The sequence below is a fragment of the Triticum urartu genome, chromosome 1A (assembly GCF_056163025.1).
Source record: "Triticum urartu cultivar PI428250 chromosome 1A, HENAU_Tu73, whole genome shotgun sequence".
NCBI lineage: Eukaryota > Viridiplantae > Streptophyta > Magnoliopsida > Poales > Poaceae > Triticum > Triticum urartu.
The window spans coordinates 532,444,186-532,470,092 of record NC_141873.1 but is presented as its reverse complement, the minus strand read 5'-3'; the positions used below and the strand labels follow the sequence as shown (position 1 = coordinate 532,470,092).

The following is a 25,907-nucleotide window of genomic DNA, read 5'->3' as shown; positions in this document are numbered from 1 at the left end:
AAAGTTGGCACGATGCATTGTAAAACTTGCTATGAGTTTATATCTAAATGACATGGCAAGTGCATGACATGGAAAAGACTTATCTGCATCAACATTGTAAAATATAATTCTTTGGCCACAAGAATTAGTGAAAAATCAATATGATATGCACATACATACAAACATTTATTTTTCTAGTAACGAACATACACAATAAAAGGGGGTACATTTTATGAATAAAACATGAACATGAGTTATACTCTATTTGATTCAGAAAACAAATATATACTCCATCTCATTATTTAATAAGTGGAAACAAATATTTCACTTGTGGTAAGGAATTCAACCTTTTTTCCTTGACGTTTTACAGCTTATTTTTCTTCTCCACATTGTTCCAATTTTTACAAATCCCCGCCAAAGTCTAAAATCCAAATTCGGATGCTCCAACCACCCCATTATATGAGTTGTCTACTGTACTATCTATCATAACATGTCACTCGATGTTGTTCACATGATTCACAATAATGGTCCTGCACATTTAGAACAGTAAAACTGGGCACTCTCCTAGCCTTCTCATGCATTTAGCCTTTTTAGCCGTCAGATCACATGCCATGGCCATCTATGTCCATTGGATAGCCATAGAATTAGCTTGAGCATGGCCATCCCCATGGCTTCCTAAGGGCAGTTATTCTTGTGGTTAACTAGCCCAAGCAGCCCATCTAGCATAGCCGCTGGCCCAAGCCAGGGAGGGAAATAAGATCGGTCTATAAAAGGTAGCGAACAGAGAAATCGTGGGTGATCGGTGTGCTCTCTAGCCCTAATCGAGTCGCGTCGGCGGCGACGAATTCCTACCACCAAAAAGTTTAGATTTCTAGCCACTCCCAGATTTGCCAACATTCTCGTTCTCATGCTCTTTTAGATCCGAGAAAACAAGACAAGGGTTTGAAAGAGAAGGTCTCGAGTTTGAGGGTTTTAGGATGGAAGACTCAATCTCAGATGATGAAGGAGTGACACTACTGGAGGATGTTAAGGAGAAGTTGGAAGATGGGATGGAGCAGCCACCAGATTGGCTCCCAGATGGCTGGATCATGGAGGTCAGACGTGATGATAATGGCGCCCTCTACCAGGTATGATGTGTACTACCAAACATATGCACAAATACATGTTGTTAGATAGATCAAACACATGTTCATTCTTTATACAAGTTTGTATGCTTTTTCTAGATTTTGTTAGTTTGTCTACTGGAGATATGTGATTATTTTTTCCTTTACTTTTGTTTCCTTTTAGTATTTCATATCTCCAGTCACAGGGGTCAAGTTCAGGGTGAAGGAAGAGGTCATGGACTACCTTTTCTCCGAGATGGAGGAACACTACATCGAATCTAATGATTGTGTTGCTTGTAGCACGCCTCATGTATGTTTTCTTACTATGACGAGGCCATTGTATATTTTTATATCCATTATCTATATCATTCTATCATTATATGCATAGGCACACGAATGGCTTCCAGATGGATGGCTGGTAGAGGTCAGAGCAGGGGGAGAAAAGATGGAGAAGATGTACAAGGTAGTTTTTATCCCCTTCACACGCCCTAGAAAAATACTAACTAAAAATGGCAAGATGATAATTTACTCACTTTTGTAAATAATTTTGATTTGATTGTATTATTATTATTTGCAGTTTTATCTTTTCTCATCATTGGAAGTACGAGTATTTTCTAAAGAGGATGTACTACTCTATAGTAAGGAAAGGAAAATATTCAAATGTGATACAGATGGGCAATGTGACACAAACTCTCAAGATAATGTGCATTTCTTACTATCCCTACATAAGAAATTATTTATGTCTATGATGAATTGACTTCCCAAAGCTTTGATGCCTTACTTTGTAGATTCTAGCAACAGTGGAGTTCAACGCACACGGGCTGCCACAAGGATGGGTCAAAGAGGTCGTACACAGAAAATCAAAGGAAAGAATAAGGAAAGACTCGGTATATAAAATTAAAAACAAAACCCTTCCTTCATTCTTTGTTGAAATATTTTTCAATTTTTGATCATGATTAATGATGCAGTACTTCACGGATCCTGTTAGCCATAAAGTATTCAGGTCATTGAATTATGCAACTCACTACATTAACACTGGGGAAGTTAAAAAACATGCACTTGTTCAGAGGGCAAGTGTGCATGAAGTGTACAATTTTGAGAAGTCCGTTGACATGGTAACATTCCAACATAATCTCTTATCCCAGTCATGGTCTTCCAACATTATCTCATCTCAAAGTAAAGTTTTCATTTTAAAGACTTCACTTGCCTTAGAAGAAGATGCATTGTTGACCTTTTTTGATATTATACTGTTTAAAATGTGAATATATACTTCATGCACACATCCTTTCATGTGCAAATAATAAGGTATATTCCAAAAGTTGTGGATCGAAAATCTTTTTGACGTTGTTATCATGCAATTTGCTTTTTGTGTTATTCTTGAAATCAATAGTCAAGTTAGGCTGGCTTAATTTCTAATATATATTTTTATATGATTATGATCATTTGATCTATCTTTTATTGAGGTCGGGTCATAGTGTTGATGCTTTCAGATCCTTATGGAATGCATTCTTCTACTTCTCATTTTGTAGGAATTTACGTTATCATTCTAGTTTCACATGTTCATTTATTCATGGAAGATTCATGTATGACCGATGTAGTTTTCTATGTTTTCCATGTGCCATATCCAAATGACTATCCTTGATTCGTTTTTTGCAACCATGTATTTTGGGATTGCCCCCGCCCCCCATCATACAAATGTGTGTGTACCTCGACTATATTGATACGGAAATTATTATGTGTCAAACCATTCTGCCAAAAGGTATATCCATCATAGGTTGGAATAACAAATAATGTTGCTTTTCTTTTCATTGTGTGGACACCAGAATTAAACATAGCTTTTTCGATGCAAATGTAATGTAATTTAATAATATAACAAAAGGAACTCATTTTCTAACATATGCATGCATTTGGTCTACCTTCATTAGACCGTACTTGGAACTAACCACCATTCTTTTTCTTTACTGGTGTGTTGGTATCTCTGAACAACCTACAAAACTTCCTGTAAGAGCGGTGTCTCCATGGTACTGATATTGCATATTTTGCTGCTTAGACCAGCATAGCATGATAATTGAATATCATAAATGTGTCAGCTTAAAAGTGTAAAAAAAATCTGCATAATATGTTGTGTTGTTTGTAGTTATGTATATTGTGAGTATATTATGTAATTAGTCGAAAAATACATGTCCAAATGTTTGAATTTTCAGGTTTATCAAACAATATATTGCTTTGACATTATTAAAGTTTTGAAATTCTTATAAAAACCAATTTATAGATATTTGGTGCTTATATTTAGCTAATTCTCCTCGTAGCATGAGATTTTCCGCGAAAAACCGAGAAAGAATGTGAAGGCTCGCAAAACACTTGAAAGTTCTTTGAAGCCCAGAAGATCATCAACAAGGAAGAAGAAAAATTGCAATGAACAAACTTCATATAGATGTAAATTCCCCCTATCATCAGTGCTATGGTATTTATTTATACATGCAGGTGTTGCACATATTTCTTTCTTTAGGTTCGTGCATACTATTACATGATCGAGTAGGCACATAAATTTGGTTATTCACTTATATGTATCCTTGTTAGATGTTCTACCCCGGGAGAGTTAAGATTTGGATTTTCTTGTTTCATCTCAAGGGGACATGAGGACGTCGAAAAAGAATCCTATCACATTTGTTACGACTTAGGATAATAAGCTCGTGAACTTGGTCTGGGTCTCCGTTAGTTCTATATAAACCTTATGTAATCAAATGTGGGATGTTTTAGTGGCTAGAACCGATGGCTAGAACCGAAAATTGCTTTTGGAGGCCGAGCTCCACGGAGGCCTCCATCTGCAAATTTTAAAATTCACCAAAATTCATATTTCTATGTTTCAAAATGGAGGCACAATGTACATGTGTGTAAATTTCCAAGAAGAAGCACGTTGAAATGAGTGTTGTGCATAAAAAACAAACATGGGGCTTTTAAGCACTATTCATCCTCAAGAATTTGTTCTTTTCTATGTACATATCGCATTTCAAGGTATTTCATCCTAAATTATTACACACATATACATTTCATCCTTGTACACTTGCATGTTGTTTTTTTAAAATTTTACAAAATTAAAAAGATTGAATTTTGATTTTTTTTCAAAGATTCCTGCAGCCTGGTCACCAAAACCCTGTAGTACATCAACAGGCATTATTTTTCAATTAAAAATTAGATTAAAGCCACGATTCGCGAGTCGCGAGTGAGCGGTCACCGCGAGGAATACCGCAACGCCGACAGGCGACCCCCCGCGGGGCGATCCCAGCCGCTCGATCGGAATCCCACGGCCCAGCGCCCCCACGAGCGCCGAGGGCCCCACCCGACCCGTGAAATCCCGTAATCACCCCAAATCCCCGGGCGCCCTCCAGCCAAACGGCCCATCGGCGCGAGGGCACGGCGGTCATTTCGGCCGGCAGGACGACAGCGAGGGGATAGGGACTCGCGGCACTAGTACTAGTCCGGGATAGTGCGGCTAGGGTTTCTTCGTCTTCCCACACACACCCCCTCTCCCACCTGCTCCGTCCCCATCCCCTCGCCGCCGCCGCCGCCGCCGCCGCCGCCATCTGAGCCTCAGACTCGCGCGAATCCTCCCCGGGCCGAGCGATGGCGATGCAGAAGTCCGGCAGGAGAGACTGGTAGCGAGAAGGGCAGTTCCCCGGTCACCCCACACACAAATCCCGGCGAGCGAGCGCAGAGTGACCCGACTTTTTCCGCCGTCCATGGCGACCATGAACCCCTTTGACCTCCTCGGCGACGACGAGGGCGACGACCCCACGCAGCTCCTGGCCAAGGCGGCCGCCCTGGCGCAGAAGGCCGAGGCCAAGAAGGCCGCCGCGCCGCCCGCCGCCGGCAAGGGCGGCGCGAAGACGGTCGCCAATCTGCCCACCAAGCCGCCTCCGCCTGGTCAGGCTGGTAAGTCCAGGGTCCGGGTTTAGTAGCGAGTTGCGGAGATGCTGGATCTGGGGTTTAGGGTCTGCGGGGATGCTTTTTTTTTTTCGTGGAAAGGGTGGCCATCGATCAACTGCTGTGCGATACTCTAGTTGCTAGTATCTGAAATCACACAAAAAAAATCGTTCTGTTAAAGAATCGTTGTGAAGTTGGGGATTTTGATTCAGTTTTAGACATTGCTGCCATGAAAGACTATTTTTTTGGGGTTTAACTCCTGATGGTGTGTATGTTTTTCAGGCAATGACTCCCGAGGTGGTGGTCCACCCTCTCGTGGAGGATATGGTCGCGGTGAACGTGGCTCAGGCAGAGGTGGCCGAGGAGGGTACGGTCAGAATCGCGACTACGGCAGTGAAGACACAAATGGCTACAGGGGAGGTTATGGTGCCAGAACTGGAGGTGAGGAAGGCGCCCAGGACAGAGAGAGGGCCCCTCGGCAACCCTACCAGGGGGGAGGCCGTCGTGGTGGGTATCGTGAAGGCGAGTTTGGTGATGATTCTGAGAGGCCACCTCGAAGGAACTATGAGCGCCATAGCGGCACAGGCCGTGGGTATGAGATAAAACGCGAGGGTGCTGGCCGTGGGAACTGGGGAACTACCTCTGATGAATTTGTCGCCCAGTAAGATATCTCCTTTTCTGCTCTATGATGTAGGCTATTTATATGCAGAGTGGTGAAATGGGAGGTAACCTGTGTTGTTGTTTTGGTTGGTAACCAGGGAAACTGAGGCCCTGAAGCAGGATGAGAAGGCCCCTGCACCTGAGAAGCAGGGCGCACCGGAGGATGCACCACAGGCAGATGAGAACAAGCCCACCAAAGATGGCGCCACAGTTGTGGAAGAAGAAAAGGAAGAGGATAATGTATGCTTCCTTCACGCTGTGGTCCTTATGAATGATAATTTTTTGATAAAGTTGTCTAGTTATAGTCATATTTCTAAGTCTAGTTATAGTTATATTTCTAAGGCATAATAACATGCACATTTAGTTCTCTTCTCAACTTGAACGAAGTGTGGGTTTTGGCTTGCTACTTTTAAGTCTAGTTATAGCTATCCTTTTGGTATTTTACATAGCTCGCCCCATTGTTTTTTGTTTTGTTTTGCTTCATGATTTGTCAGTCATATTGAGTCTTATGCAGCATGCATTTGCTTTAATTCATACACACTATTATGTCTTGCATGTTTTGATAGCTTGGAATTTTCATTCTTCTATCTATTATGGATTTTTAAATATAGAGATAACTTTGTAATCTTGTTGTCTTCTGTGAGCCAGTGAGATTTTTGCAATACTTCTCTTTGAGTGTTCAATTAGTGCATTCACAAGTGCATGCTTGTGTAATTGATTTGTTTGGAATCGTAACATCCCCAAAGTTGCCATTTGCTATGCCTTGCATTTGGTATGTACTTATAGGACTGACAGAAGTGAGCATAGCAGTTTGCAATACGCTTTTGCTCTGCTCACTTCACTGATCATGTACAATATCTGTTTTGGAAGGACTTGCTAATTTCTTCACCTTGCTTTTGATATTAATAGACCAACAGATAATTACAGTAGTTTGTCAGTCTGGTCGTGATATGCAATACCGTTGTCTGAATTTCAAATTAATGTTGATTATGGCTATTTCTTCTGTTCGTGTTCGTGGTGGCTGAGTGATTATTAGATTATTACACACATGTACATTTTATCAGGCAACTCACACACAATAGCTCTTTTCAGACATGATTTATGCAGCCATTCTCATTGTATTTAAACATTTCCTTTTTGTATTATTGTATCATATATCTGTTGCGGTCATGCTGTATGCATATGCTTGTTTCTAAAGAAGGAAGAGTATACCTATATTTGTTGCAATCATTTGAATGAAATGTTTGATGATCTTAGGAGATGACTCTTGATGAATTTGAGAAAGTAATGGAGGAGAAGAGGAAAGCACTTGCTGCTTTGAAGAAGTCTGAAGAGAGGAAGGTTGAAATTGATAAGGATCTGCAGGCTATGCAACTACTTTCCACCAAGAAAGGAAATGATGAAGTTTTCATCAAACTGGTAAGTTAACCCATTATGCCTTGTACTCCATGCCTCTTAACTCACTGGAGATTCGTGATTGATTTTTTTTTATGTATTTCCTTAGGGTGCTGATAAGGAGGCTTTGAAGAAGAAAGAGAATGCTGAACGTGAAGAGCGTGCTAAGAAGGTCTGACATTACATCTTTTGCAATATTTAGAAATATTTGTACTTCTCTTGTCAAGCTGCTAAATACTAACAGTAGTGTTGTGATGCTGGTGCAATCTTGCAATAACTTTCTGATTCTCAGTTTGTGATACTAGATATCGTGCTACATATTGTCAATAACCACTTAGGGCATGCACATTGTCAATAATCTTATCTTAAGCCACCATGTAATTTAGATATGACAATAAAAAATGATGTACAAAGGGTTATCTCTTGGCATAATCTTAGTAACCAGATTTCTTAAATATGTGGTTGCAGATATTATGCTAAGAGATCTCTTAATCTTGTTTCTCTCTCCTCCACCTCATCATTTATCCTATGTGGTACTCTTAAGATAGAACCATTGTGCACGCCATAATCTTGTTTCTCTCTCCAGAAAGGCTATATTGTAGGCCTTTCTGGACATGTTAGTTGCCTGTCTTGGATTCATCTGTTATTCCCCTGTCCTGTTGTTAAAACAGCAATTACCTTTCGTGCTTAGCGCGCCCAGTTTTATGCCTGCACTTTGGTCTTCCTGCTAGATAACAATTACTAACTTGGGATTGTTCTCTGACGTTTGTAGTCTGTGAGCATCAATGAGTTCCTGAAGCCTGCTGAAGGAGAGAGGTTCTATGGTGGCCGTGGCCGTGGCGGCAGGGGCCGTGGAGACCGCGGAGGCTTCAGAGGCGGATTTGGTGGTGGGGGCTATCACGGCCCACCCCCTGCTCCGGCAATTCAGGACCAGAACCAGTTCCCAACCCTCGGTGGGAAGTGAGATTGCTGTACCATCTCAAGTACCACCTTTACCAGTATCGTTGACGCTGTCAAGTTAAAATTTTCCTTTCACCATATATTTCTGCGCGGATCCTATATTGAAACAAATAACTCTGCTGCATGTGGACCATTCATCCCTGTGTCTGTCGACTTTGTAAATCCGACGGTTGTCGCTTATCAGAATTTTGTAGGCTATGAATTGCTCGTTCCTTTGTCTGTGATCTTCAGGTTTCTAATGTCCTCTGATGCGAGTGATCCATCAGATATGGATAGCGCTGCATACAGTGCAAGTGATAATATGGGGACAGCTAGGCATCAGTTGGCTTGCGAGTCATCAGATGTCTTTCTCCTCTCGTTGCAGCAACACATCCTTATGTGCCTGGCTTGCAGCGCTGCTCCCACTCTATACCCGTGTCCCCATTGCAGCACCCGCTGCACTGGTCATGCAACCAAACAACATCAGCTGCCTTGCATCAGTGGGCAGTGGCTCATGATGAGCCCCCCTCCCCTAGTCTGCTTGTCCTCGCAATGTCAATGAGATGTACAGTTGCAACACCGGAGACACTCGTAGCAGCGCAACGCCCCTGACCCTTGCAAGGTCAGGTGCCCTGACTTTTGAGTATCATCCCTCATTTGCAACATTTGTTCAATTCTTCTGGTGACTTCTTCCATAAGCCGCTCCCCTCCCCTTCCAGAAGCACATGGTTCCCTACTCAGGGAGGATGTGACTTACGAGAAGAAGGCAAAGCAAAAGAAGAAAAAAAAGGTCCTGGCTGCATTCGACTCGCACGAACAACGTTGTTTCAAAGCCAAATGGTCAGCCGTGGCCTGGACATTGAATTTCATTTTGACATGGTCCGAATTCTTGAATGATTTATTTTACTTTGTTGCATTGCTGAATTGTGATAAACTTCTGCTATATATGGTCGACGTGCATGGATTTGAGGGTTTGACATAAAAAGTGTGTCTGTCCGGCTAAACTTTTGAGGGGCTGCCGTGCCAATGGTCTTGCAAAGGCTTGTCCATTGGTATTTAGAGGACCAAATTTGCCAAATCGGACTAGATGCAGCTCTTCTCCCTCCTTGGAGAAGCAGCGTTCAGAAGAGAAGAGGTGACTTAGGAGAGAAGGCAAAATAAAAATAAACGGACAGACTTGCCGACTCCCACGGACAGCGTTGTTTCAAAGCCAACACACACGCTCCTCTCCTACTTGATTTCTCCCGCCTCCCTTTCCCCCCAGAAAAATCCCCAAATCCACCACTTCACCGCCGACGCCATGCCGCCGCCGGCGCCGCGCCGTCTCCTCCTCCTCCCCCTACTCGCCGTCCTCCTCGGCGGCACCGCCAGCGCCTTCTCCATCCCCGCCGCCGCCGCCGCCGCCGCCGAGCTAACAGGTAAGCTCTGTGCCTCGCACCCCGCCCCCCAAATCCCCCTAAACCCTAACCCTAACCGTCTCGCAGTCGCCTCGCACCCGGCGGCCTCCCTCCGCCTCCCGCCGGCGGAACCCCTCGCCGGGGACGGCCGCGGCCCCTTCTGCACGCGCGTCCACCTCCGCGGCCGCGCCTCCCGCTTCCGCGACCCGTCCCGCTTCTTCCACGCCCTGCGGCTCCGCGCCAACGCCTCCCGCCCCGACGCCCTCGAGCTCTGCTTTCACCGGTAAGCGAGAATCAGGAACTCAAACCCTACCTTCATTTCTTCTTCTCGTGCGTGCTTGCACTTCTCGGCCTGATTTTGTGGTGGTGCTGTTTGTAGAAATGCCACGATTGGTCCGTGCAAGTGCGCCGCGTCGCAGTGGCACAAGGTGCCCAAGAGCGGGCTCTGGGCGCAGTCCCTCTCGCCGTACGACCACCGGATCCTCGACTTCCGGATGCCCGCGGACCCTTCGAGATCCGTTGTGGTGTCCACGGAGGAAGGTGTGTGGTTCTCGTTCTTCTTTGCATTTCCGTGGTTTTGCTTGTTGTATGTGCACCTTGATGGCAACTGTTTCGCGCGATGTTGATTTGGGGATTGGTGCTTTTGTGTTTGTCTCTGCAGAGTTCTTGCTCCACAGGGTGGTGTTCCTGGTGTTGGGGATGGTGCTGATGGCTCTGGCGCACACGCTTAGCCAGTCACTGGTGTTCTACTATGGTGGCGCCATGACGATCGGCATTTTCCTTGTGGTGCTGATTATACTCTTTCAGGTAAGCTCTTCCTCTATGCCCTGTTCTCTGTAGAGTGCCACTTAATCTCATAACTAGAGATAACTAGCATTGGTGGATGAGTCAGTTTTCATAATGGTTGAGTGAAGTTCTCTTATTCTCTGTAGTTCACAATACCAGTTGGGCCATGATAATTAGAGTAGCATATATGGCACTATTGGACAGACTCCTGCAAGAACATGTGCTTTCCTTCAGCTCGGTGGAGATTATCTCCCTCCTTTTCTTTCCCTGTTCATTTGTTTTTCCTGAATGTATTCACATGCTTTGTGCTGTTTATGATGCCTAATTTCCCAGAAGTCATTCTTGGTTTGTAAAGTCTTTTGGTCTGCTACTTGGTTAGGCAGGCACTTTCCGAGTTGTTATTTTTGCTTCTCACTACCTGCCTCTTTTTGGTATATCTTCTTTCAGGGAATGAAGCTTTTGCCTACTGGCAGAAAGAGTTCGCTTGCTATTTTCGCGTACTCTTCAGTTGTGAGTATTCATTTGATCATTGAGAAAGTTCTCTTCTCTAATTTCATTTTCACACTGTTGGACATCATGATAATTTCTCAAAACAACAGGTTGGCATGACAACATATTTTCTGCACTATTTGTCGGGACTGCTGCGTTCAATTCTTGTGGAAATGGGAATCGCTGAAGACATGCATAATCCTGTATGTAAGTTCTCCATCCAGGAATAGTGTCATCTATGGTTCGTTGTGCTTGTTTAATTTCCACCTACATTTACATTGCCACTTATTTAAGGCATAGCAATTTAAATTGCCCCATGACTTTGACATTCTTGAGGCTTATATTTTCTCTGTTTTTTCTTGATAGATCACTATGAAGTATAAACTGTACTACTGAATTACAGTTTACGATTCTTCTCAATATGTTACAAATGCTTGTCTCTTTGAGTTCCTGTTGTCTAATAGCCGGGTTCTACTATATTGCCCTAGAAAGGGATTGTTAATGTTTTTACATTGTTATACCAGTCTCTTTAAGTTGTAGTACCATATATAGGCATTATCAATGTTTTACCATCATTATTCTGTTCGAGTTTCATTTCGATCATTGCTCTATTGACAATTTGACATAAGAACATGTAAAATACATTTGCAGCTAGGTATATTCCTTCTCGTTTGCGTCATCCTAGCTGGAGCCTGGTTTGGTTTCTGGGGTGTCCGTAAACTTGTTCTAACGGAAGAAGGATCTGTTGATGCTGGCGTGGCCTATTTCGTCGAGTGGGCTATCTTGATTGTTTCTGCTGTCTTGATCCTCCAGGTATTTTTTTGTAACGTCGGCTGTTTGCTGACTATTCTACTAGTTATCACTCCACTGACTGGCAGTTTTGCGTCTTCAATTCCTGTAGAGTTCTCTGGACTATCTCCTTGCATTTGCAGCTTTAGTCTTTTGCATAATCATCAAGACAGTTTCAAGGATTGAAGGGATGCCACGACTTATACGCCATTTATCAAGGTATGAATTATGGCGTAGTATATCCTATTATTATTGTATATGCCCCTTTGTGGAGTATAATCTAAAGTTGAATACGAACTTGCTAATTACAGGCTTACAGCCTTTTGTTATTCATGGTTTTAACTTTTAAACCTACATAATATCGCTAAGCAGAAGCTGGTATAGTGGTATACTCCTGCTCATCAGTAGTGTTAATTGTTAATATTAGTATCTCTAGGTATGTAATTTATTGTTGTTATAAGAGCATACAGTTGAAGTATATTGCCCACCTATGCTCATGGTTCTAGTCTTTCGGGTGAACCAGCTGGTTTATGTAACTCAGTGTGGTGGTGGTATCAGCCAGGAGCAAGCTAGCAAGCTCCTGGGTCTAGACATGGCCAACACAGTTTTAACAGAAGCAATTGGGACCCACTTACAAAAAAAACTATACCATTCAGATAAAACTACTTCCACAAAAAGAATGCTAGGAACGGAGGAATGAAGCAGTAGAAATTGGATACGGAATGGAATTTTAATGATCATGGGAACGATGTGGCAGGGATATTGACCATGCCACCCAATATCACTAATGAATTGACCTGGGGGATAAAGTGGACAGTATCAATAGTCCGAGGTTGCAATTCAAATGGTTTAATAGGTCAGGTTTGAAAGTGGCCCTTTTCCGTTTGATTAACATTCTTGTCAGTTGTCACGACAAGAAATATTTGCATCTCCTGGAAAGTCACAACTAACTAGAATGAATATATCTTTCCTTGCAAAAAAGGGGACTGAATGAATATCTTTATGCAGTGGAGTTTCCAAGGGAATCACACGTGGCCTCTCCCGTTATGAAGATTTGGGAGGGTATTCCAACACGAATGGAACTCACCAAGATGGGTTCAGCAAGCTTCATGGTGAATACCTGAAACATACACCAAGAAGAAATTCACCTCTTTCAGGTTTGCCATCCTTCTGTCGCATGATTCCCCAAGTTCACTATTGTTGTCTTAGCGTACCACTTGATTTTACTTCTCCAGGCTCACAGAAGAAAACAACGTCACAAGTTCTTGATAGGGACAGCTACTATTCGACCTACCACACTACCCCAGAGAGGAGAAAGTTTACGAAAGAGGAATACGAAGCATTCACCAAAGAAGAGACAAGAAAGGGTATGCAACAGTTACTCTCCTCGCCGGATTTCAACAGGTGGGCGCTTGCCAATGCGGACAGGATATCAGTGACTCCAGCAGGACGCAGCAGCAGCAGCCAGGAGCGACATCGTTTCTTTGGACTGTTTTAAGTTGTGTATGATTGCCAGGTCTTCGCTCCTGATGTCTTGACTCTTGACTCTTGAGTGCTTGCAGCAACAGGTGTGGTTCAGTGATTCTACGAAGGATAGGATAGGGTAGCAGCTGAATGTTACCGTGTTTTTAGTGGCAACAGTCTTACAGCCTAGTACGTATTAGGTTAACTATTTTTGTGTGGTCAGTTTCAGCATCTTGCTATGTTTTGTGTGCTCAGTAACACCAAGTTCTGATTTGCAGTCTGCAGACATGTGAGTCTGGGAAAGATTCTTAAGTCTTCCCATGCTGGCAAACTTGATTGAGGTTGTTATTTAGGTTGTAAATGTAGTAAAAAAATTATGGCTCTCATAGTTGAATGTGGACAACAGAAAAAATATTTCCTTCTCCCTTTTATCGAAAAGATAAACTAGTTCCAGTGATGCACGTAAGTTAACCAGCAACTTGTGACTTTGTGTTGCTTAAGGCCCTGTTAGGCAACCCCGGAGGGGCCCTTCAGTGACTCTGAAAATTTGAATTGGATGCTGCTCCGCTCTAGAGCGGAGTTGGAGCGGGGAGAGAGTGCGAACAAGCTCTAATTGTATGATGAATGAAATAGGTTGGTAATTGCTTTCGAAGCCCAAGCTCATGAAGTAGTATAACCGAAAAAAATGGCAAACAAATAAAAAAACCTGATTTTTTTGGCACGAAAGATGCTTTAGTAGTTTGAGTGTTCTAGGCTTAAAATTTTGTGGAGACGAGTCCTCTGTGATGGTCGTAAACAAAAAGGAAAACAAAATTGGCTCTACAGAAAGCTTTGAAAATAAACATAAAAAAATTGGCTCTACAAAAACTTTTAAGAATAGACATTTCAGAGCTGGTGAAATTGTACACGCACCTAAAAAACTCAGCATCTTCGAAGCAATTTTTTGCCGAAATGTTTTGATTAGTTTTTCTATTTTCTGAATTTACCGTTCATGCCTGAAATGTTCCGACCTTATCCCAACCATGGTTGTTTGAAGGTTGGTTTTAGAAGGGATGTATTACAAAGCAGTCTTATGCGTGAAGCAACTGCTATTGGCATATACTTAGCTGAAGTGTATGTCACCCGCATTAATAAATACAGTACATAAGCATCCAAATCTGTTGTCATTCCATTCAAATGAAGCAATTCTATAGCAATTCCTGATATTGCAATCTGAATGTTCCATCTTCAACTTGGCCAAGATCTCTAGCTTCGCCTGATTAGAGCACAATCGGAGGATCCGATCGTTCACCCCAACTCGCCCCATAAACTTTGTAGTACTTCATCATTGTAACCCATTTGTGATATAATCCCATACAAGTAGAAGTATGGTTGTTACTCACGTAGCGGGGCCCGGACCTGGGTAAAATTAGTGTTCCGCGTCAATTCTTAATGGAAGGAGACATCCCGCTGTCATATAAATTATGTGCGACTTCAGCATTGTTGTTAGGTACATTACGAAAAACACCTCTTGACAACATGTGTGCATGACGCACACATAATGCACGTGCAATGCGGACTACAAGAAGGCACAGCCATATTTACTCTGTTGGTGTAAAGCTCTGAGAAAGCTCTGTCCATATCTGGTGCTACGGTTCATCATATGATACCGTGATACTGTACTGTATGGTGTGTTGGATTTGGAATGGAGGGACAGGATGGCACAGCCTTACCTCCCATTGGCAAATTTGCAATGTACACCATTGGTCATTCTGTAATTTAGGAACAGATCCATCCTCCTGTGTGCTGCCGCCCCTTCGATTCGATGCATGGTAGAACAAAAACCAAAAAGTAGTTCTAGGGTTTTCATAGTACATGCTCAGTCGCCGGCGACAGCTGTGCCGCTCGCAGCGGTCGGAGCTTGACCCGCGTCCTCCTATTGTGGTACTACCTCCATTGGTGGTCCAAGACCAGCCAGATTTCTACTCCATGTTTGCCCGCGTCCCTTTCGCAGGGAACTGCCACGCAGATCGGAGGAGTCGAACTCTGTTTGGGCAGTTCATCCTCTGCTCTGCGTTCGTCCAAAAAATTAATTTTAGAATATACTCCCTCCGTCCCATAATGTAAGATGTTTTCTGACACTACACTAATATCAAAAAATGTCTTACATTATGGGACAGAGGGAGTATAAGATTGTCTCGTGAATGTTTTCCCACAATGTAGCCCTTGCTAAGTAGGAGCCTACCACGAATTACTCTGGGAGGCCTTTATTTGCCAATGAATTCATACTAGGAATTAGGAAATAGGCCCCCCAGATGTGCTGTTTTGGTAACTGAGAATCTGCAAGTCAAAAAGAATCACGATCTCAGTCATCCTCTCATCTGTATGATTTTTGTGCTATTCCTTTTTTTCTCCTATAAGATCTATCGATCGTTGTTGGCCATTGATTTGCAGATATGTAATTGCCAAGATAGTCAAGCTTAACTTTTTTTTTTGCATGTTCCAGCAGTGTTACCAACTGATATTCTGCATAAATGTTTGCATATTTCCTTTGCACCAAGCAGTTCATTATGGAGCCGATAGAGAGTATTGGTCAGAGCATAGGATCCACTACTCCACTTGCGCTTGAAGATGATGCCAATAGCAGTTTCACAGTAAATACTCTACTGCATTGCATAATTGTGTATTCCCTATGTAAAGAAATATAAGAGCATTTAGATCACTAAAATGCTTTTATATTTCTTTACGGAGGGAGTATATATTTTGCTGTATCAAAACTTACCTTGTATATGTTTACAAGAGGCCACTTTAACAAGGATAAATTATAGGACATATACAAGTACAAACCTAATGTTTAAACAGATGGAAGATTGCAAGGTAGAACATTTACCTGCATACTTGAAGAAGAACAAAGAAATAATACCTTGGGCAGCATTGTTACATATGAGAAACATCACAACCTGTTGTAGATCCTGGGTGAGGCTCGGGTGAGAGGAAGGTCACGAGAGAGAGGAGGAGAAGATTTCTCTGGAGAACTCTATCTGATTCATTCCCAGATGCAAGATGTATATACAGGTGCTTTTACAGTTTTCACCCTCCACAATCCCACAATTACAAGTAAGTCCTACCAACACTCCCCCTCAAGATGGGGCAAAGATATCAATAAGCCCCATCTTGCTACAATTCTTAACAAAAGATACAACATTCAACCCCTTTGTCAATACATCTGCTAACTGATTTACAGACTTAACATAAGTAACTTGCAGAATCCCCACATCTAGTTTTTCTTTGATGAAATGTCTATCTATTTCTACATGCTTAGTTCTATCATGGTGAACTGGATTGTGGACAATGTTAACTGCAGTTTGATTGTCACAATATAGTTGGAGGGGTACACCACCAAGCAGATGAAGTTCTGTTAGTAGCATTTTTAACCACATTAACTCGCATAACCCAGATGCCATTGCTCTAAACTCAGCCTCAGCCGTAGACCTTGCAACTACACTCTGCTTCTTGCTCCTCCAACTAACTAGATTGCCACCAACAAACATACAATAACCTGATGTAGACCTTCTGTCATCTAAACACCCAGCCCAATCAGCATCGGTATATCCCTCAATATTCAGATGTCCATGAGCAGAAAACAGTACTCCTTTCCCAGGACAACCCTTAAGATATCTAAGGATTCTGTTTACTGCATCCATATGAATAGACCGTGGGTCATGCATATATCTACTCACCACACTTACAGCATATGCAATATCTGGTCTAGTGTGTGATAAGTATATAAGTCGCCCAACCAATCGTTGGTACTGTTGTTTATCCACAGAATCCCCAGAGTCAGCAATTATGTGATGATTAAGTTCAATTGGTGTGACTGCTGGTTTACAATTTAACATTCCAGTTTCATTGAGTAAATCTATCACATATTTCCTTTGTGAGAGATAAATACCTTGTACACCATATGCTACTTCGATCCCAAGGAAATAGTGAAGATAGCCCAGGTTTTTAACTTCAAATGACCTTGCCAGTGCCTTCTTCAACCAAGAGATCTCACCATCATCATTCCCTGTAATGACTATGTCATCAACATATACAATAAGCACAGTAACTCTATCATGATTATGCTTGTAAAATAAGGTATGATCAGCATTGCTTTGTTTAAATCCCATAGAACAAATCTCATTTCTAAATCGTCCAAACCATGCTCTAGGTGACTGTTTCAAACCATATAGAGATTTTTTCAACCTACACACTTTTCCCTCTGTCTCTTGTGTACCAAACCCTGGGGGAATCTCCATATAAACCTCTTCATGCAGATCCCCATGAAGAAAAGCATTTTTAACATCCATTTGAAATAATTTCCACTTATTATTTGCAGCTATAGATATGAGAGCTCTAATGGTGTTCATTTTTGCCATTGGTGCAAAGGTCTCATCATAATCGACTCCATAAGTTTGACTATACCCCTTTGCCACTAATCTGGCTTTATACCTTTCTACCTGTCCCTTTGAATTTTGTTTCAAGGTAAATACCCACTTACAACCAACAACCCTTTTATTAGGAGGAAGAGTAGTGAGTACCCAAGCATTGTTCTTGTCAAGTGCTGTCATCTCCTCTATCATAGCTGCCCTCCATTTTGGGTTCGACTTTGCCTCCTGCCAGTCCCGTGGTAAGGGTCCTGCAGAATCCAGTGCTGCGATAAAGGATTTATAAGAAGGACCAACAGTGTCATAAGAGACATAGCTAGAGACATTATATGGATCCAATCTAGAGGGCAACTTCCCAGCCTTAGACCGTGGCTGCTTTCTATGAGCTATTGGAACATCAAGGTCATCATATTGAGAAGAGATGTTACCACTGTCTGAGGAAGGTATGGAGTCATCAGGTTGACTTTGAGTATCATCTTGTTGGTCAGCTTCCTGCTCTTGCTCATGTTGTTGTCCATAAGCCTCAGCTTCAGGTTCCAACACTTGCATTTGTTCCTGGTTATGTCGTTTTCGTGTATACACCTGCATCTCCCTTTCCTCGTTTGGTTTTGGCCATCGGGGTGCTGCATTTGATGTATCATACTGCTCCCCCTTTCTTTGTTCTTCTTCAGTTTCTGCACGGATTACCCCAATTATCATCCCTTTTGATGTTGTGTCATCATATCCCTCTTCCTTGTCTCCCCCTGTCCCACAATCTGCATCTAACATGTTATCAGTAAACAAATCAGGAAACACATCAGTTAAGTCTGTTGGTTCCCCATAAAATGGTTCATGTTCTCTAAATACCACATCCATACTCACGAACATTCTTCTTTCCGAAGGACACCAACACTTGTAACCTTTTTGCTTACTAGAATACCCCACAAATATACACTTTAATGCCCTTGGATCTAGCTTACCAACTGAAGGCCTATAATCCTTCACAAAGCATGTACACCCAAATACTTTTGGTGGAACCACATATGTAGTGTCCCCGGTTAGACATTCGATTGGTGTCTTGTACCCAAGCACCCTGGATGGCATCCTGTTCATCAAGTAGGCCGCAGTCATGACTGCTTCACTCCACAAAAACTTTGGGACATTCATGGCAAACATCATACACCGAGCAATCTCTAGGAGATGCCTATTTTTCCTTTCTGCTAGTCCATTCTGTCCAGATGTACCCGGACAGGTAGTCTGATGGATAATTTCGTAACTTGATAGATATTCATCAAGTTCTTTGTTCACATACTCGGTACCATTATCCGAACGTAGTACCTTCACACATGCACAATATTGGGTCCTAATCATATTATGAAAATCTCTAAAGCATTCAAATACATCACTCTTATGACGCAAAACATAGACCCAAGTAGTTCTAGTGCAACAGTCGATGAATGTAACAAAATAGTGATAACCATTTATCGATGTCACCCCACTGGGACCCCATACATCTGAGTGTATAGTTTGTAGAGGTACATCACTTCTGTTATCAAATGACAAATAAGAGCTCCTAGTTTGCTTTCCGAACTGACAAGCATCACACATTAGTTGTTCCTTGCTAATTTTACAATAAAGATTAGGGTAGAGCTGACCCAGAGTAGCAAAAGATAGATGTCCCAAGCGACGATGTTGAAGTAGAAATTCTTCTAGGGGTGAGGAGGACACCGCAGCAGCCACAGTAGGGAATATCTTATTATCCAGGTAATATAACCCATCACGCACGCTCCCCGTCCCAAGCTTTCTTCCAGTCCCAAGTTCCTGAAATATGCACCAGGTAGGAAAGAATATAGCAGCACAATTCAGCTCTTCAGTAATACAGCTGATCGACAAAAGGTTAATTGGAAATGCGGGGACATGCAAGACAGAAGAAAGTGACACATTTGGACTACACCTGACCATTCCAGACCCCACAATCGCTTGAGTAGAACCATCAGCTAATTTTACACTTTCCCTTCTTAGATTAGAAATATAATTGTAAAAATCCTTATTAGATCCAGCCATATGTCTAGATGCACCAGAGTCAATTAACCATTGTGCCCCTGTTGTAAAATTATCACTACACCCCATAATAGAAGAGTTGTTACCAGCAAAGTTGGCTGACGAAGATGATGCATGTGTCTCCGAGGGCCGCAGATCACCAAGGCTCAAATTCTTTAGTTGACGCCATTTCTCTAACTCATCGGCGGTCATCTCGATGCTCACAGTCCTAGATGGTTCTTCAGCAACAGCAGAAGTGTGTGCCCTTCCTATTGACCGCATACCTCTTCCACGACCACCACCACGTCCATCAAGCCCGCGACCACGTCCTCTGCCATGCCAGTCCAGGCCTCTACCACGACCTCCTCCTATTAGTTGTGGGCAGGCTGCCTTGAGGTGTCCTGGCTGGCCACATTCAAAGCATTTCTTCTCATGAGTATTTGCTCCTGGTCTTGGATAATTACCACTCTCGACAGCAAGGAGAGCTGAACGCCTTTGTGAGACACCTTGGGCCATGGGTCCTGTTGTCTCCAATTTCAACCGAGTTTCCTCGCTTATAATTGCAGCAATTGCTTGCTCTAGACTGGGCAACTTCTCACTACCATAAAGTGCTGCTCTCCTATTCTCGAACTTAGGATGAAGACCATTTAAGAAGTCCCTAACACGCCTTCTTTCAGTCCATTTACTATGTTTCTCAACACATTTCCCACATTCCATCTCAACTGGATCATAGTAATCAAGATCACTCCACAACCTTTTCAGTTCTGACACATATTCCACAACAGTCTTCTCACCCTAGCCTAGCTCCTGTAGTTCCTTTTGAATCCTACATGCCAACATCTCATTCCCTACACCTGAATATGTCCCCTTCAGGAGCCTCCAAATTTCTGAGGCCTCCTTGATCCTTTCAACTTGCTTTGCAATCTGAGATGATATTGAGCTTAAAAGCCAAGCTCTCACCAATGCATTTGTTGCTTTCCACTTCTGGGCCTCTTTCGAATTTTCCTCGATAGGCTTCTCCACTGTTCCCAGTATATACCCCTCAAGGTTCCTCGAGATCAGGATGGTCTCGGCATGCTCTGCCCAACTGGAATAATTTTCCGCACCCTCTAGCTTCACATGTGGCATTTGCAACGGGTGAATCTCTTCCTTGGCTTCAGTCTCTGGTCTTGAGTTTCCAGCCTGCTTGCTGATTGCATCAAAGAGTGCTCTGTATTTCTCATCCATAGACTGAAGCACAGCTGCAAGTTCCCCGGCTGTAACTGCCGCAGGAGCATTTACATTTTCTCCCATCTTGCAAGTTCTTCAGGGTCACACTGCAGTACTGTACAACCCTCAATCACCACCTCAAAGCGAGTAATCTCCCCTGTGAATCCCTGCAGCCTACCTTCTAGCTGCACCTCAACCTTGCACCCAAGAACCAACTCACCACTCTCACCTTCACCTGAATAAATCCTACTCAACCCCTCAACAACGGCTGTACTACACCTCCTGGGTACCACTCATCTCTGTCTCCAGTCCCTTGGCTATTTGCCTTGCTCGCAGCTGGCTCCCTTGGTCCACTGCAGCCGCCGCCGGCCCCCTGCTCCACTGCAGCAGCACCGGTCCCCTTCTCCACCGCAGCCAATCAGGCAGCCCCGATTTGACTCTCTGCCGCACCAAATCGGGCCCCAGAACCTCTACCTTTACCTCCCAACACTCAGTGCCGTTAATCTGAGCGATTCTGGAGCAAATCCCCGACCTGCTCTGATGCCATGTTGTAGATCCTGGGTGAGGCTCGGGTGAGAGGAAGGTCACGAGAGAGAGAGGAGGATAAGATTTCTCTGGAGAACTCTATCTGATTCATTCCCAGATGCAAGATGTATATACAGGTGCTTTTACAGTTTTCACCCTCTACAATCCCACAATTACAAGTAAGTCCTACCAACACAGCCCTTGAGTGATATTAAAATTCTATGGCCCTGTAAGAAGACAAGACATGATTACACAACAAACATGTGTTGCGGTCACCAAAACATAAGAAGCATTATAACATTTCATGAATAGATGCTTTGAACATGACAAAGCATACACATAGGTTATCTTTTCTGTTCTATGATCTGACATTGGTTACTGGATAAACGATCATTGATAGACACTCGTATTTGGCCTCAAGGTTTACTAATCAATAATGATATTTCGAATTCAACATAGAGCCAACCAGGAAATGACTTGTTCTCTTTATCAGCTCATAAGAATAAGTGATACTTGACTCCTGTCCCTGGAATGCACAACTGAAAAAAGTGCGAAGGATGATAATATAATACAAATTCCCTGCATGTATAATGTCAAATATTTAGTACTAATGTAATTGGCACTTCACAAAAAAAACAATAATAAAATGTCAACTTATTCTTCCGATGCGGCTACATTGTTTTGTACTGAATCTGCTATTTGCTAGTTTTAACGCCTCACAGACTGATCAGTAAGGTTCATTACCTAGAACTTTAGTTATTATGCATCTTGTTTGACGAGTTTATATATGCTCTTATGCTTTATTTATCTACTCAACCTTCAGGCTTACAGTATTAGTCTACTGAATGTGCTCAATGACTTTCTGATAGCATGTGAAATTATGCTGCTGTGTTGACAATTTACTTACAGGATTTCATGTCGTTCCATACTTGTGCAAGCCTACTCTATCATACATTTATACTTGTACTGTTTTTAATTACAACTGGTTTACTTACATTTTGGTGAATAATGTTCTCTTCTCAAGTCAAGAGGTTGTTAACAATACTGTTTGATTTTGTGCAAGAGCCCATGATCTGAAAAATGAGCTTGTCAGCATATGATTCTGAATGCTCTGATGAGATATTGACAATAGCAGCATTTCTATCTGTTCACGTTATGACTTGTGTGTAGGTGTGCTTTGGTGCCCGCCACTGGATGGCGTCCTAGAAGAATGAGAATAGATGAAATGATTCATGTCCTGGAAAATTTATGTTCTCTGTATTTGTCGTGTGATCATAGTGCTCATGCTTTCAGTATTAGTTAGCAATGCAAACGGATGGCGATATATTTTCTTCTGCATGTACATATGGAGCACCTCATTTTGGAAGGATTAAGCATGTCTGCATTCCATCTCTTTTTCGTGTTCCAATTAATCTGAATCTGTACAAAAAGACAAACTCTATACAAGCACTTGGCTACTTGCAATGTCCTCCAAATGATGTAGTGTATGTTTGCTTAACAAAGGCGCTCTTAGTTTGAGACAAATTGGATCGCCGGATGGGGTCTTCTGGACCTGTTGGTGAGAAATTGAGAACAAGGGGGAGCTGGAGGAGAGAGGTGAAGGTCTATAGTGATTTTGTGAGGACATAATTTTTTTAGGGGCCAAGACGTAAATGTACAAGGGGGCATATGTAAATGTGGAAGTGAGTTGATCCAGCCCGTCCACCCAGATCGAACACACCAGGTGGTCCAGTAGCAGCGTATCATGTGATGGGCTGTATCACTGGATATTTTCCCCTCTGAGAAAAATCAAGGTAATGATTCTTATGTTCAGTTAGTTCGGTTAACCATCGATTTCTTTGGAATTTACCAAATGAACCGAATTTAAAATGGTTTAGTAACTCTCATACCATACGTATAACGATAAACAAAAGTAACCAATAATTTCGGCTCCATTTGGTAATTTTCGGTTTTGGTTCGGTTTTGATATGCATAGCCTTAGCACCGAATGCCTTCTCTGTAAGCTGCTGCCTATTTGCTGGCTCCAACGTAATCCATGACAATGATTAAGATCATTTTTGTTTCTAGATCCCTATCCCTCCAGAGTCCAGTTGCGGCACTGACAATGAACCACTGCAAGGGAAGCCATGTAATCACCAGACCTATTCCAAGAAGTACAATGTTAGCGAAATGTGCCTCAGCTGTCACTTAGTGTGTCTGTACTCTGAACCAGGTGTAAGGGAAATGAAAGCAAGACCTTGATCCATAAGGTGTCTTGCATGCAGCAACAATATGCGATTTTGCCAAGTCTGCGTCCTTCTGTTCCATAAGCAATGAAAATAATAAATCATTTGATTATTAGGACGTAGAGAGTTCATGGTATGGTAAGTCCATAACCATGGATAAGAGATCATGAAATTTCATAAAATGATACGTCATCCTGGTTACAAGATGTGTAAACTGTTCCAGTTCTAACACAAAATTACAAGCTGCAAGAAAATAATCTGATGAGTTACGTGTTGATGTGGATTTTTTGCTTTCTGCGGTGATGTGTTGATCAGAATTTATTCCTGCAATCTATGGACTTAAGTGGGTGCAATGAGGAAGATGATTGTACAAAATAAAGATGTATAGATGTTATTCTACAAAGAAACAGCACACGGTTTTGAAATAGCAGCTTGCCGCAGATTAGCTCAGATACAACTATTACAAAATCCGTAAATGGCCTAAATAAGAACACAAGTGTCAACACAGAGATTGTTCAATTAATCTGTACCTGAGATTCATAGTAAAGTCCAGCATATAATGATGCATAGAAGAGTTCACCACCAGGACTAGTAGAAAAGTTTGAAGCTAACTGGAGGCATGGAAACCATAAAAAAGTTAACGTTCTGCGGAAGTACATAAGGACACGGATCAGATATATACATTGTAGCTCAAATAAGCTCACCTTTTCAGGGTCCCCACCATCTTTGAACAAGGCATAAGCTTCACGCATCACAGGTCTTCGATCCAAACCGACCTGAAAATTGAAATTCAGAATGAGTTACCATTTGATCATCAGCGGTCAGCATTTTGTACATGGTGGTGCCTGCAGCCCCTTTTTGTTTGGGGTTGTTGCATAGAGTACCAAAAAGTTCTACATGTCGGACACAGTTATGTCCCATGTCCATACCAAATTTGGTTCACACAACAAATCACACACACACATGTGTAATTCAGTGTTTCTGCACTATGCTTGTTTGCTATTCCCTCCGTAAACTAATGTAAGAACATTTAGATCACTACTCCCTCCGTCCGGAAATACTTGTCATCAAAATAAATAAAACGGGATGTATCTAGATGCATTTTAGTTCTAGATACATCCTTTTTTGTCTGTTTTGATGACAAGTATTTTCGGACGGAGGGAGTACTTTAGTATTCTAAATGCTCTTATATTAGTTTACAGAGGGAGTACTTTGTTTGTTGATAAACGTTGCACTGTTTCATATCAATCTTCAGTTAGTCGATTAACATATGCAGCACTTAAATTTGCAGGTCGGTTGTCAGCCCATCTTAGGCTGACGCCAAAGTTCTTGAACTATGCACTAACAACAAAATTTTGCATCTTGCCTCAAAGACATTAGCTATATATACATGGCATAACTGATTTTTTTTTACAGTATAAAGAGAAGAGAATTGCCTCCAAGAAGCGCTTCCTTGCTTCCTCCACCCCATACAGCTGAGCTTCACACAGGAAACACCATATCGACTCCTCGGTGTCATTGGGGTTGGCAGCAACGTCCAGCCTGAACTGCTCGGCGGCCTCCTCGAACCTATGCCAAGTTGCCAACGTCCAAAAACCGAAAAGAAAACTGAAACTTGACGGCAGATAGTATATTTGCCAATGTCAGTGGGCCTAATTTACTCATAGGGATTATGCACCTGTCGAGGTAATACAGCGACAGTCCCCTCTGCCAGAGATCTGAAAACACCCACACAAACACGGTCATGGCTGCAGCTGGTGATCTCTTCTTCCTTCAACGGAACTGAGAACAAGCTAGCGTGGATTAGGAGGAGCACGTACGTACATGCTTTCTGCCGCGGATCCAGCTCGATCGCGCGATCGAACTCCGCCACTGACCCAGCCACGTCTCCCTGGAACGCACCGGAAGAAGATTAGGCGAGGGAGGGGAGGGGATCCTCTGTAGTTTTTTTTTTTTTTTGCGTGGAAACAGAGTGGGGAAGAGGCGTGGAAGCAGGCTTATATTTGACGGTCTGACCTGCTGGAAGAGCTGCATACCTCGCCGGACGGCAAGGGGCGCGGCAGCTGCACCGGCCGCACCGGCCGCACCGCCGGAGAGGAAGTCCCAGATGCCAGCGGCCGCCGGCAGGAGGAGCCTGCGCGGCACCCCGGGCGTGGCCGCCGGCGGGTGTGGCGAGCGGTGCGGTTTGGGGGGTGCCAACGGCTGGGCCCAGCGGACGTGGCCGCAGGCTCCGGTGGCCGGCTGGAAGGAGGCCGGAGAACGGAGGAAGGAAGAAGTGGATGCCATTTTGGAATTTGATGAATGGAGGCTAGGCAGTCCGACGACAGGAAAGACGGGAACGAAGCAGAGGCAGACGTCTTCGGGTGGAGAGTGGATGGAAGCTAGCGAGTGCACGTTGACACGATAAGCCTCCCGTCGTTTTACCCGTTGAGAAACGGTGCCCGTGCGAATGAAGATGGTTACAAGGACAGTGTTATCCTTCTCTCATTGGAGTTTAAGTCTTAAATTTCACACTGGTGTTCGTATTATTTTTAAATTTATTTTAGGCTTTCAGCGATGTTTATATAGCAGGAGGAGTCGTTTCCATCGACTGCG

At 43.0% G+C, this 25,907-nt stretch overlaps 5 protein-coding genes across 6 annotated transcripts; 3 read left to right on the top strand and 2 right to left on the bottom strand.

Annotated features, from left to right (window-relative positions):
- The first annotated feature begins 956 nt into the window (after positions 1-956).
- LOC147992299 (uncharacterized) lies at positions 957-3,685 on the top strand. The gene is made up of 8 exons (XM_087538997.1): positions 957-1,106; positions 1,267-1,392; positions 1,471-1,545; positions 1,660-1,785; positions 1,871-1,969; positions 2,051-2,197; positions 3,392-3,518; positions 3,663-3,685. Exons 1-8 carry the CDS (start codon positions 957-959, stop codon positions 3,683-3,685), a joined length of 873 nt encoding a protein of 290 aa, XP_087395123.1.
- An 884-nt stretch (positions 3,686-4,569) lies between these two features.
- LOC125526445 (RGG repeats nuclear RNA binding protein A) lies at positions 4,570-8,240 on the top strand. Its single transcript, XM_048691152.2, has 6 exons — positions 4,570-5,015; positions 5,289-5,667; positions 5,765-5,906; positions 6,924-7,085; positions 7,171-7,233; positions 7,834-8,240. Exons 1-6 carry the CDS (start codon positions 4,823-4,825, stop codon positions 8,023-8,025), a joined length of 1,131 nt encoding a protein of 376 aa, XP_048547109.1. The 5' UTR covers positions 4,570-4,822; the 3' UTR covers positions 8,026-8,240.
- Positions 8,241-9,015: 775 nt separating this feature from the next.
- LOC125526433 (uncharacterized) lies at positions 9,016-13,209 on the top strand. Of its 2 annotated transcripts, XM_048691146.2 has the most exons (10): positions 9,045-9,418; positions 9,485-9,680; positions 9,777-9,937; positions 10,059-10,204; positions 10,631-10,693; positions 10,783-10,875; positions 11,324-11,485; positions 11,574-11,680; positions 12,470-12,618; positions 12,697-13,209. In XM_048691146.2, the coding sequence occupies exons 1-10, from the start codon at positions 9,301-9,303 to the stop codon at positions 12,957-12,959; spliced, it is 1,458 nt and encodes a 485-aa protein (XP_048547103.1). In that variant the 5' UTR covers positions 9,045-9,300; the 3' UTR covers positions 12,960-13,209. The 2 variants fall into 2 exon arrangements, with proteins under 2 accessions (XP_087385294.1, XP_048547103.1); XM_087529168.1 differs by having other exon boundaries at positions 9,016-9,680.
- Positions 13,210-19,090: 5,881 nt separating this feature from the next.
- On the bottom strand, positions 19,091-21,065 carry LOC147992298 (uncharacterized). Its single transcript, XM_087529162.1, has 2 exons — positions 19,461-21,065; positions 19,091-19,134 (listed from the first exon to the last, which is right to left on the bottom strand). The coding sequence occupies exons 1-2, from the start codon at positions 20,068-20,070 to the stop codon at positions 19,091-19,093; spliced, it is 654 nt and encodes a 217-aa protein (XP_087385288.1). The 5' UTR covers positions 20,071-21,065.
- A 1,935-nt stretch (positions 21,066-23,000) lies between these two features.
- Positions 23,001-25,705, bottom strand: LOC125526421 (Tetratricopeptide repeat (TPR)-like superfamily protein). The gene is made up of 8 exons (XM_048691139.2): positions 25,329-25,705; positions 25,137-25,203; positions 24,991-25,030; positions 24,749-24,881; positions 24,017-24,088; positions 23,843-23,923; positions 23,324-23,385; positions 23,001-23,228 (listed from the first exon to the last, which is right to left on the bottom strand). The coding sequence occupies exons 1-8, from the start codon at positions 25,596-25,598 to the stop codon at positions 23,159-23,161; spliced, it is 795 nt and encodes a 264-aa protein (XP_048547096.1). The 5' UTR covers positions 25,599-25,705; the 3' UTR covers positions 23,001-23,158.
- Between the last annotated feature and the right edge of the window lie 202 nt (positions 25,706-25,907).

What these genes read in the sequence shown, in the direction of transcription:
- LOC147992299 (XM_087538997.1), top strand. Translation starts at nt 957, where the DNA reads ATGGAAGACTCAATCTCAGATGATGAAGGAGTGACACTACTGGAGGAT. An exon ending in ATAATGGCGCCCTCTACCAG is followed by an intron (nt 1,107 to 1,266) that starts GTATGATGTGTA and finishes GTTTCCTTTTAG; the next exon opens with TATTTCATATCTCCAGTCAC. An exon ending in ACACAAACTCTCAAGATAAT is followed by an intron (nt 1,786 to 1,870) that starts GTGCATTTCTTA and finishes CTTACTTTGTAG; the next exon opens with ATTCTAGCAACAGTGGAGTT.
- LOC125526445 (XM_048691152.2), top strand. Translation starts at nt 4,823, where the DNA reads ATGGCGACCATGAACCCCTTTGACCTCCTCGGCGACGACGAGGGCGAC. An exon ending in GCCTCCGCCTGGTCAGGCTG is followed by an intron (nt 5,016 to 5,288) that starts GTAAGTCCAGGG and finishes TATGTTTTTCAG; the next exon opens with GCAATGACTCCCGAGGTGGT. An exon ending in ATGAAGTTTTCATCAAACTG is followed by an intron (nt 7,086 to 7,170) that starts GTAAGTTAACCC and finishes GTATTTCCTTAG; the next exon opens with GGTGCTGATAAGGAGGCTTT.
- LOC125526433 (XM_087529168.1), top strand. Translation starts at nt 9,301, where the DNA reads ATGCCGCCGCCGGCGCCGCGCCGTCTCCTCCTCCTCCCCCTACTCGCC. An exon ending in CTGAAGACATGCATAATCCT is followed by an intron (nt 10,876 to 11,323) that starts GTATGTAAGTTC and finishes ATACATTTGCAG; the next exon opens with CTAGGTATATTCCTTCTCGT. An exon ending in CTGCTGTCTTGATCCTCCAG is followed by an intron (nt 11,486 to 11,573) that starts GTATTTTTTTGT and finishes CAATTCCTGTAG; the next exon opens with AGTTCTCTGGACTATCTCCT.
- LOC147992298 (XM_087529162.1), bottom strand. Translation starts at nt 20,070, where the DNA reads ATGGAATGTGGGAAATGTGTTGAGAAACATAGTAAATGGACTGAAAGA. An exon ending in TTCGTCAGCCAACTTTGCTG is followed by an intron (nt 19,135 to 19,460) that starts GTAACAACTCTT and finishes TGCATATTTCAG; the next exon opens with GAACTTGGGACTGGAAGAAA.
- LOC125526421 (XM_048691139.2), bottom strand. Translation starts at nt 25,598, where the DNA reads ATGGCATCCACTTCTTCCTTCCTCCGTTCTCCGGCCTCCTTCCAGCCG. An exon ending in ATGGTGGGGACCCTGAAAAG is followed by an intron (nt 23,924 to 24,016) that starts GTGAGCTTATTT and finishes CCATGCCTCCAG; the next exon opens with TTAGCTTCAAACTTTTCTAC. An exon ending in AAGACACCTTATGGATCAAG is followed by an intron (nt 23,229 to 23,323) that starts GTCTTGCTTTCA and finishes TTCTTGGAATAG; the next exon opens with GTCTGGTGATTACATGGCTT.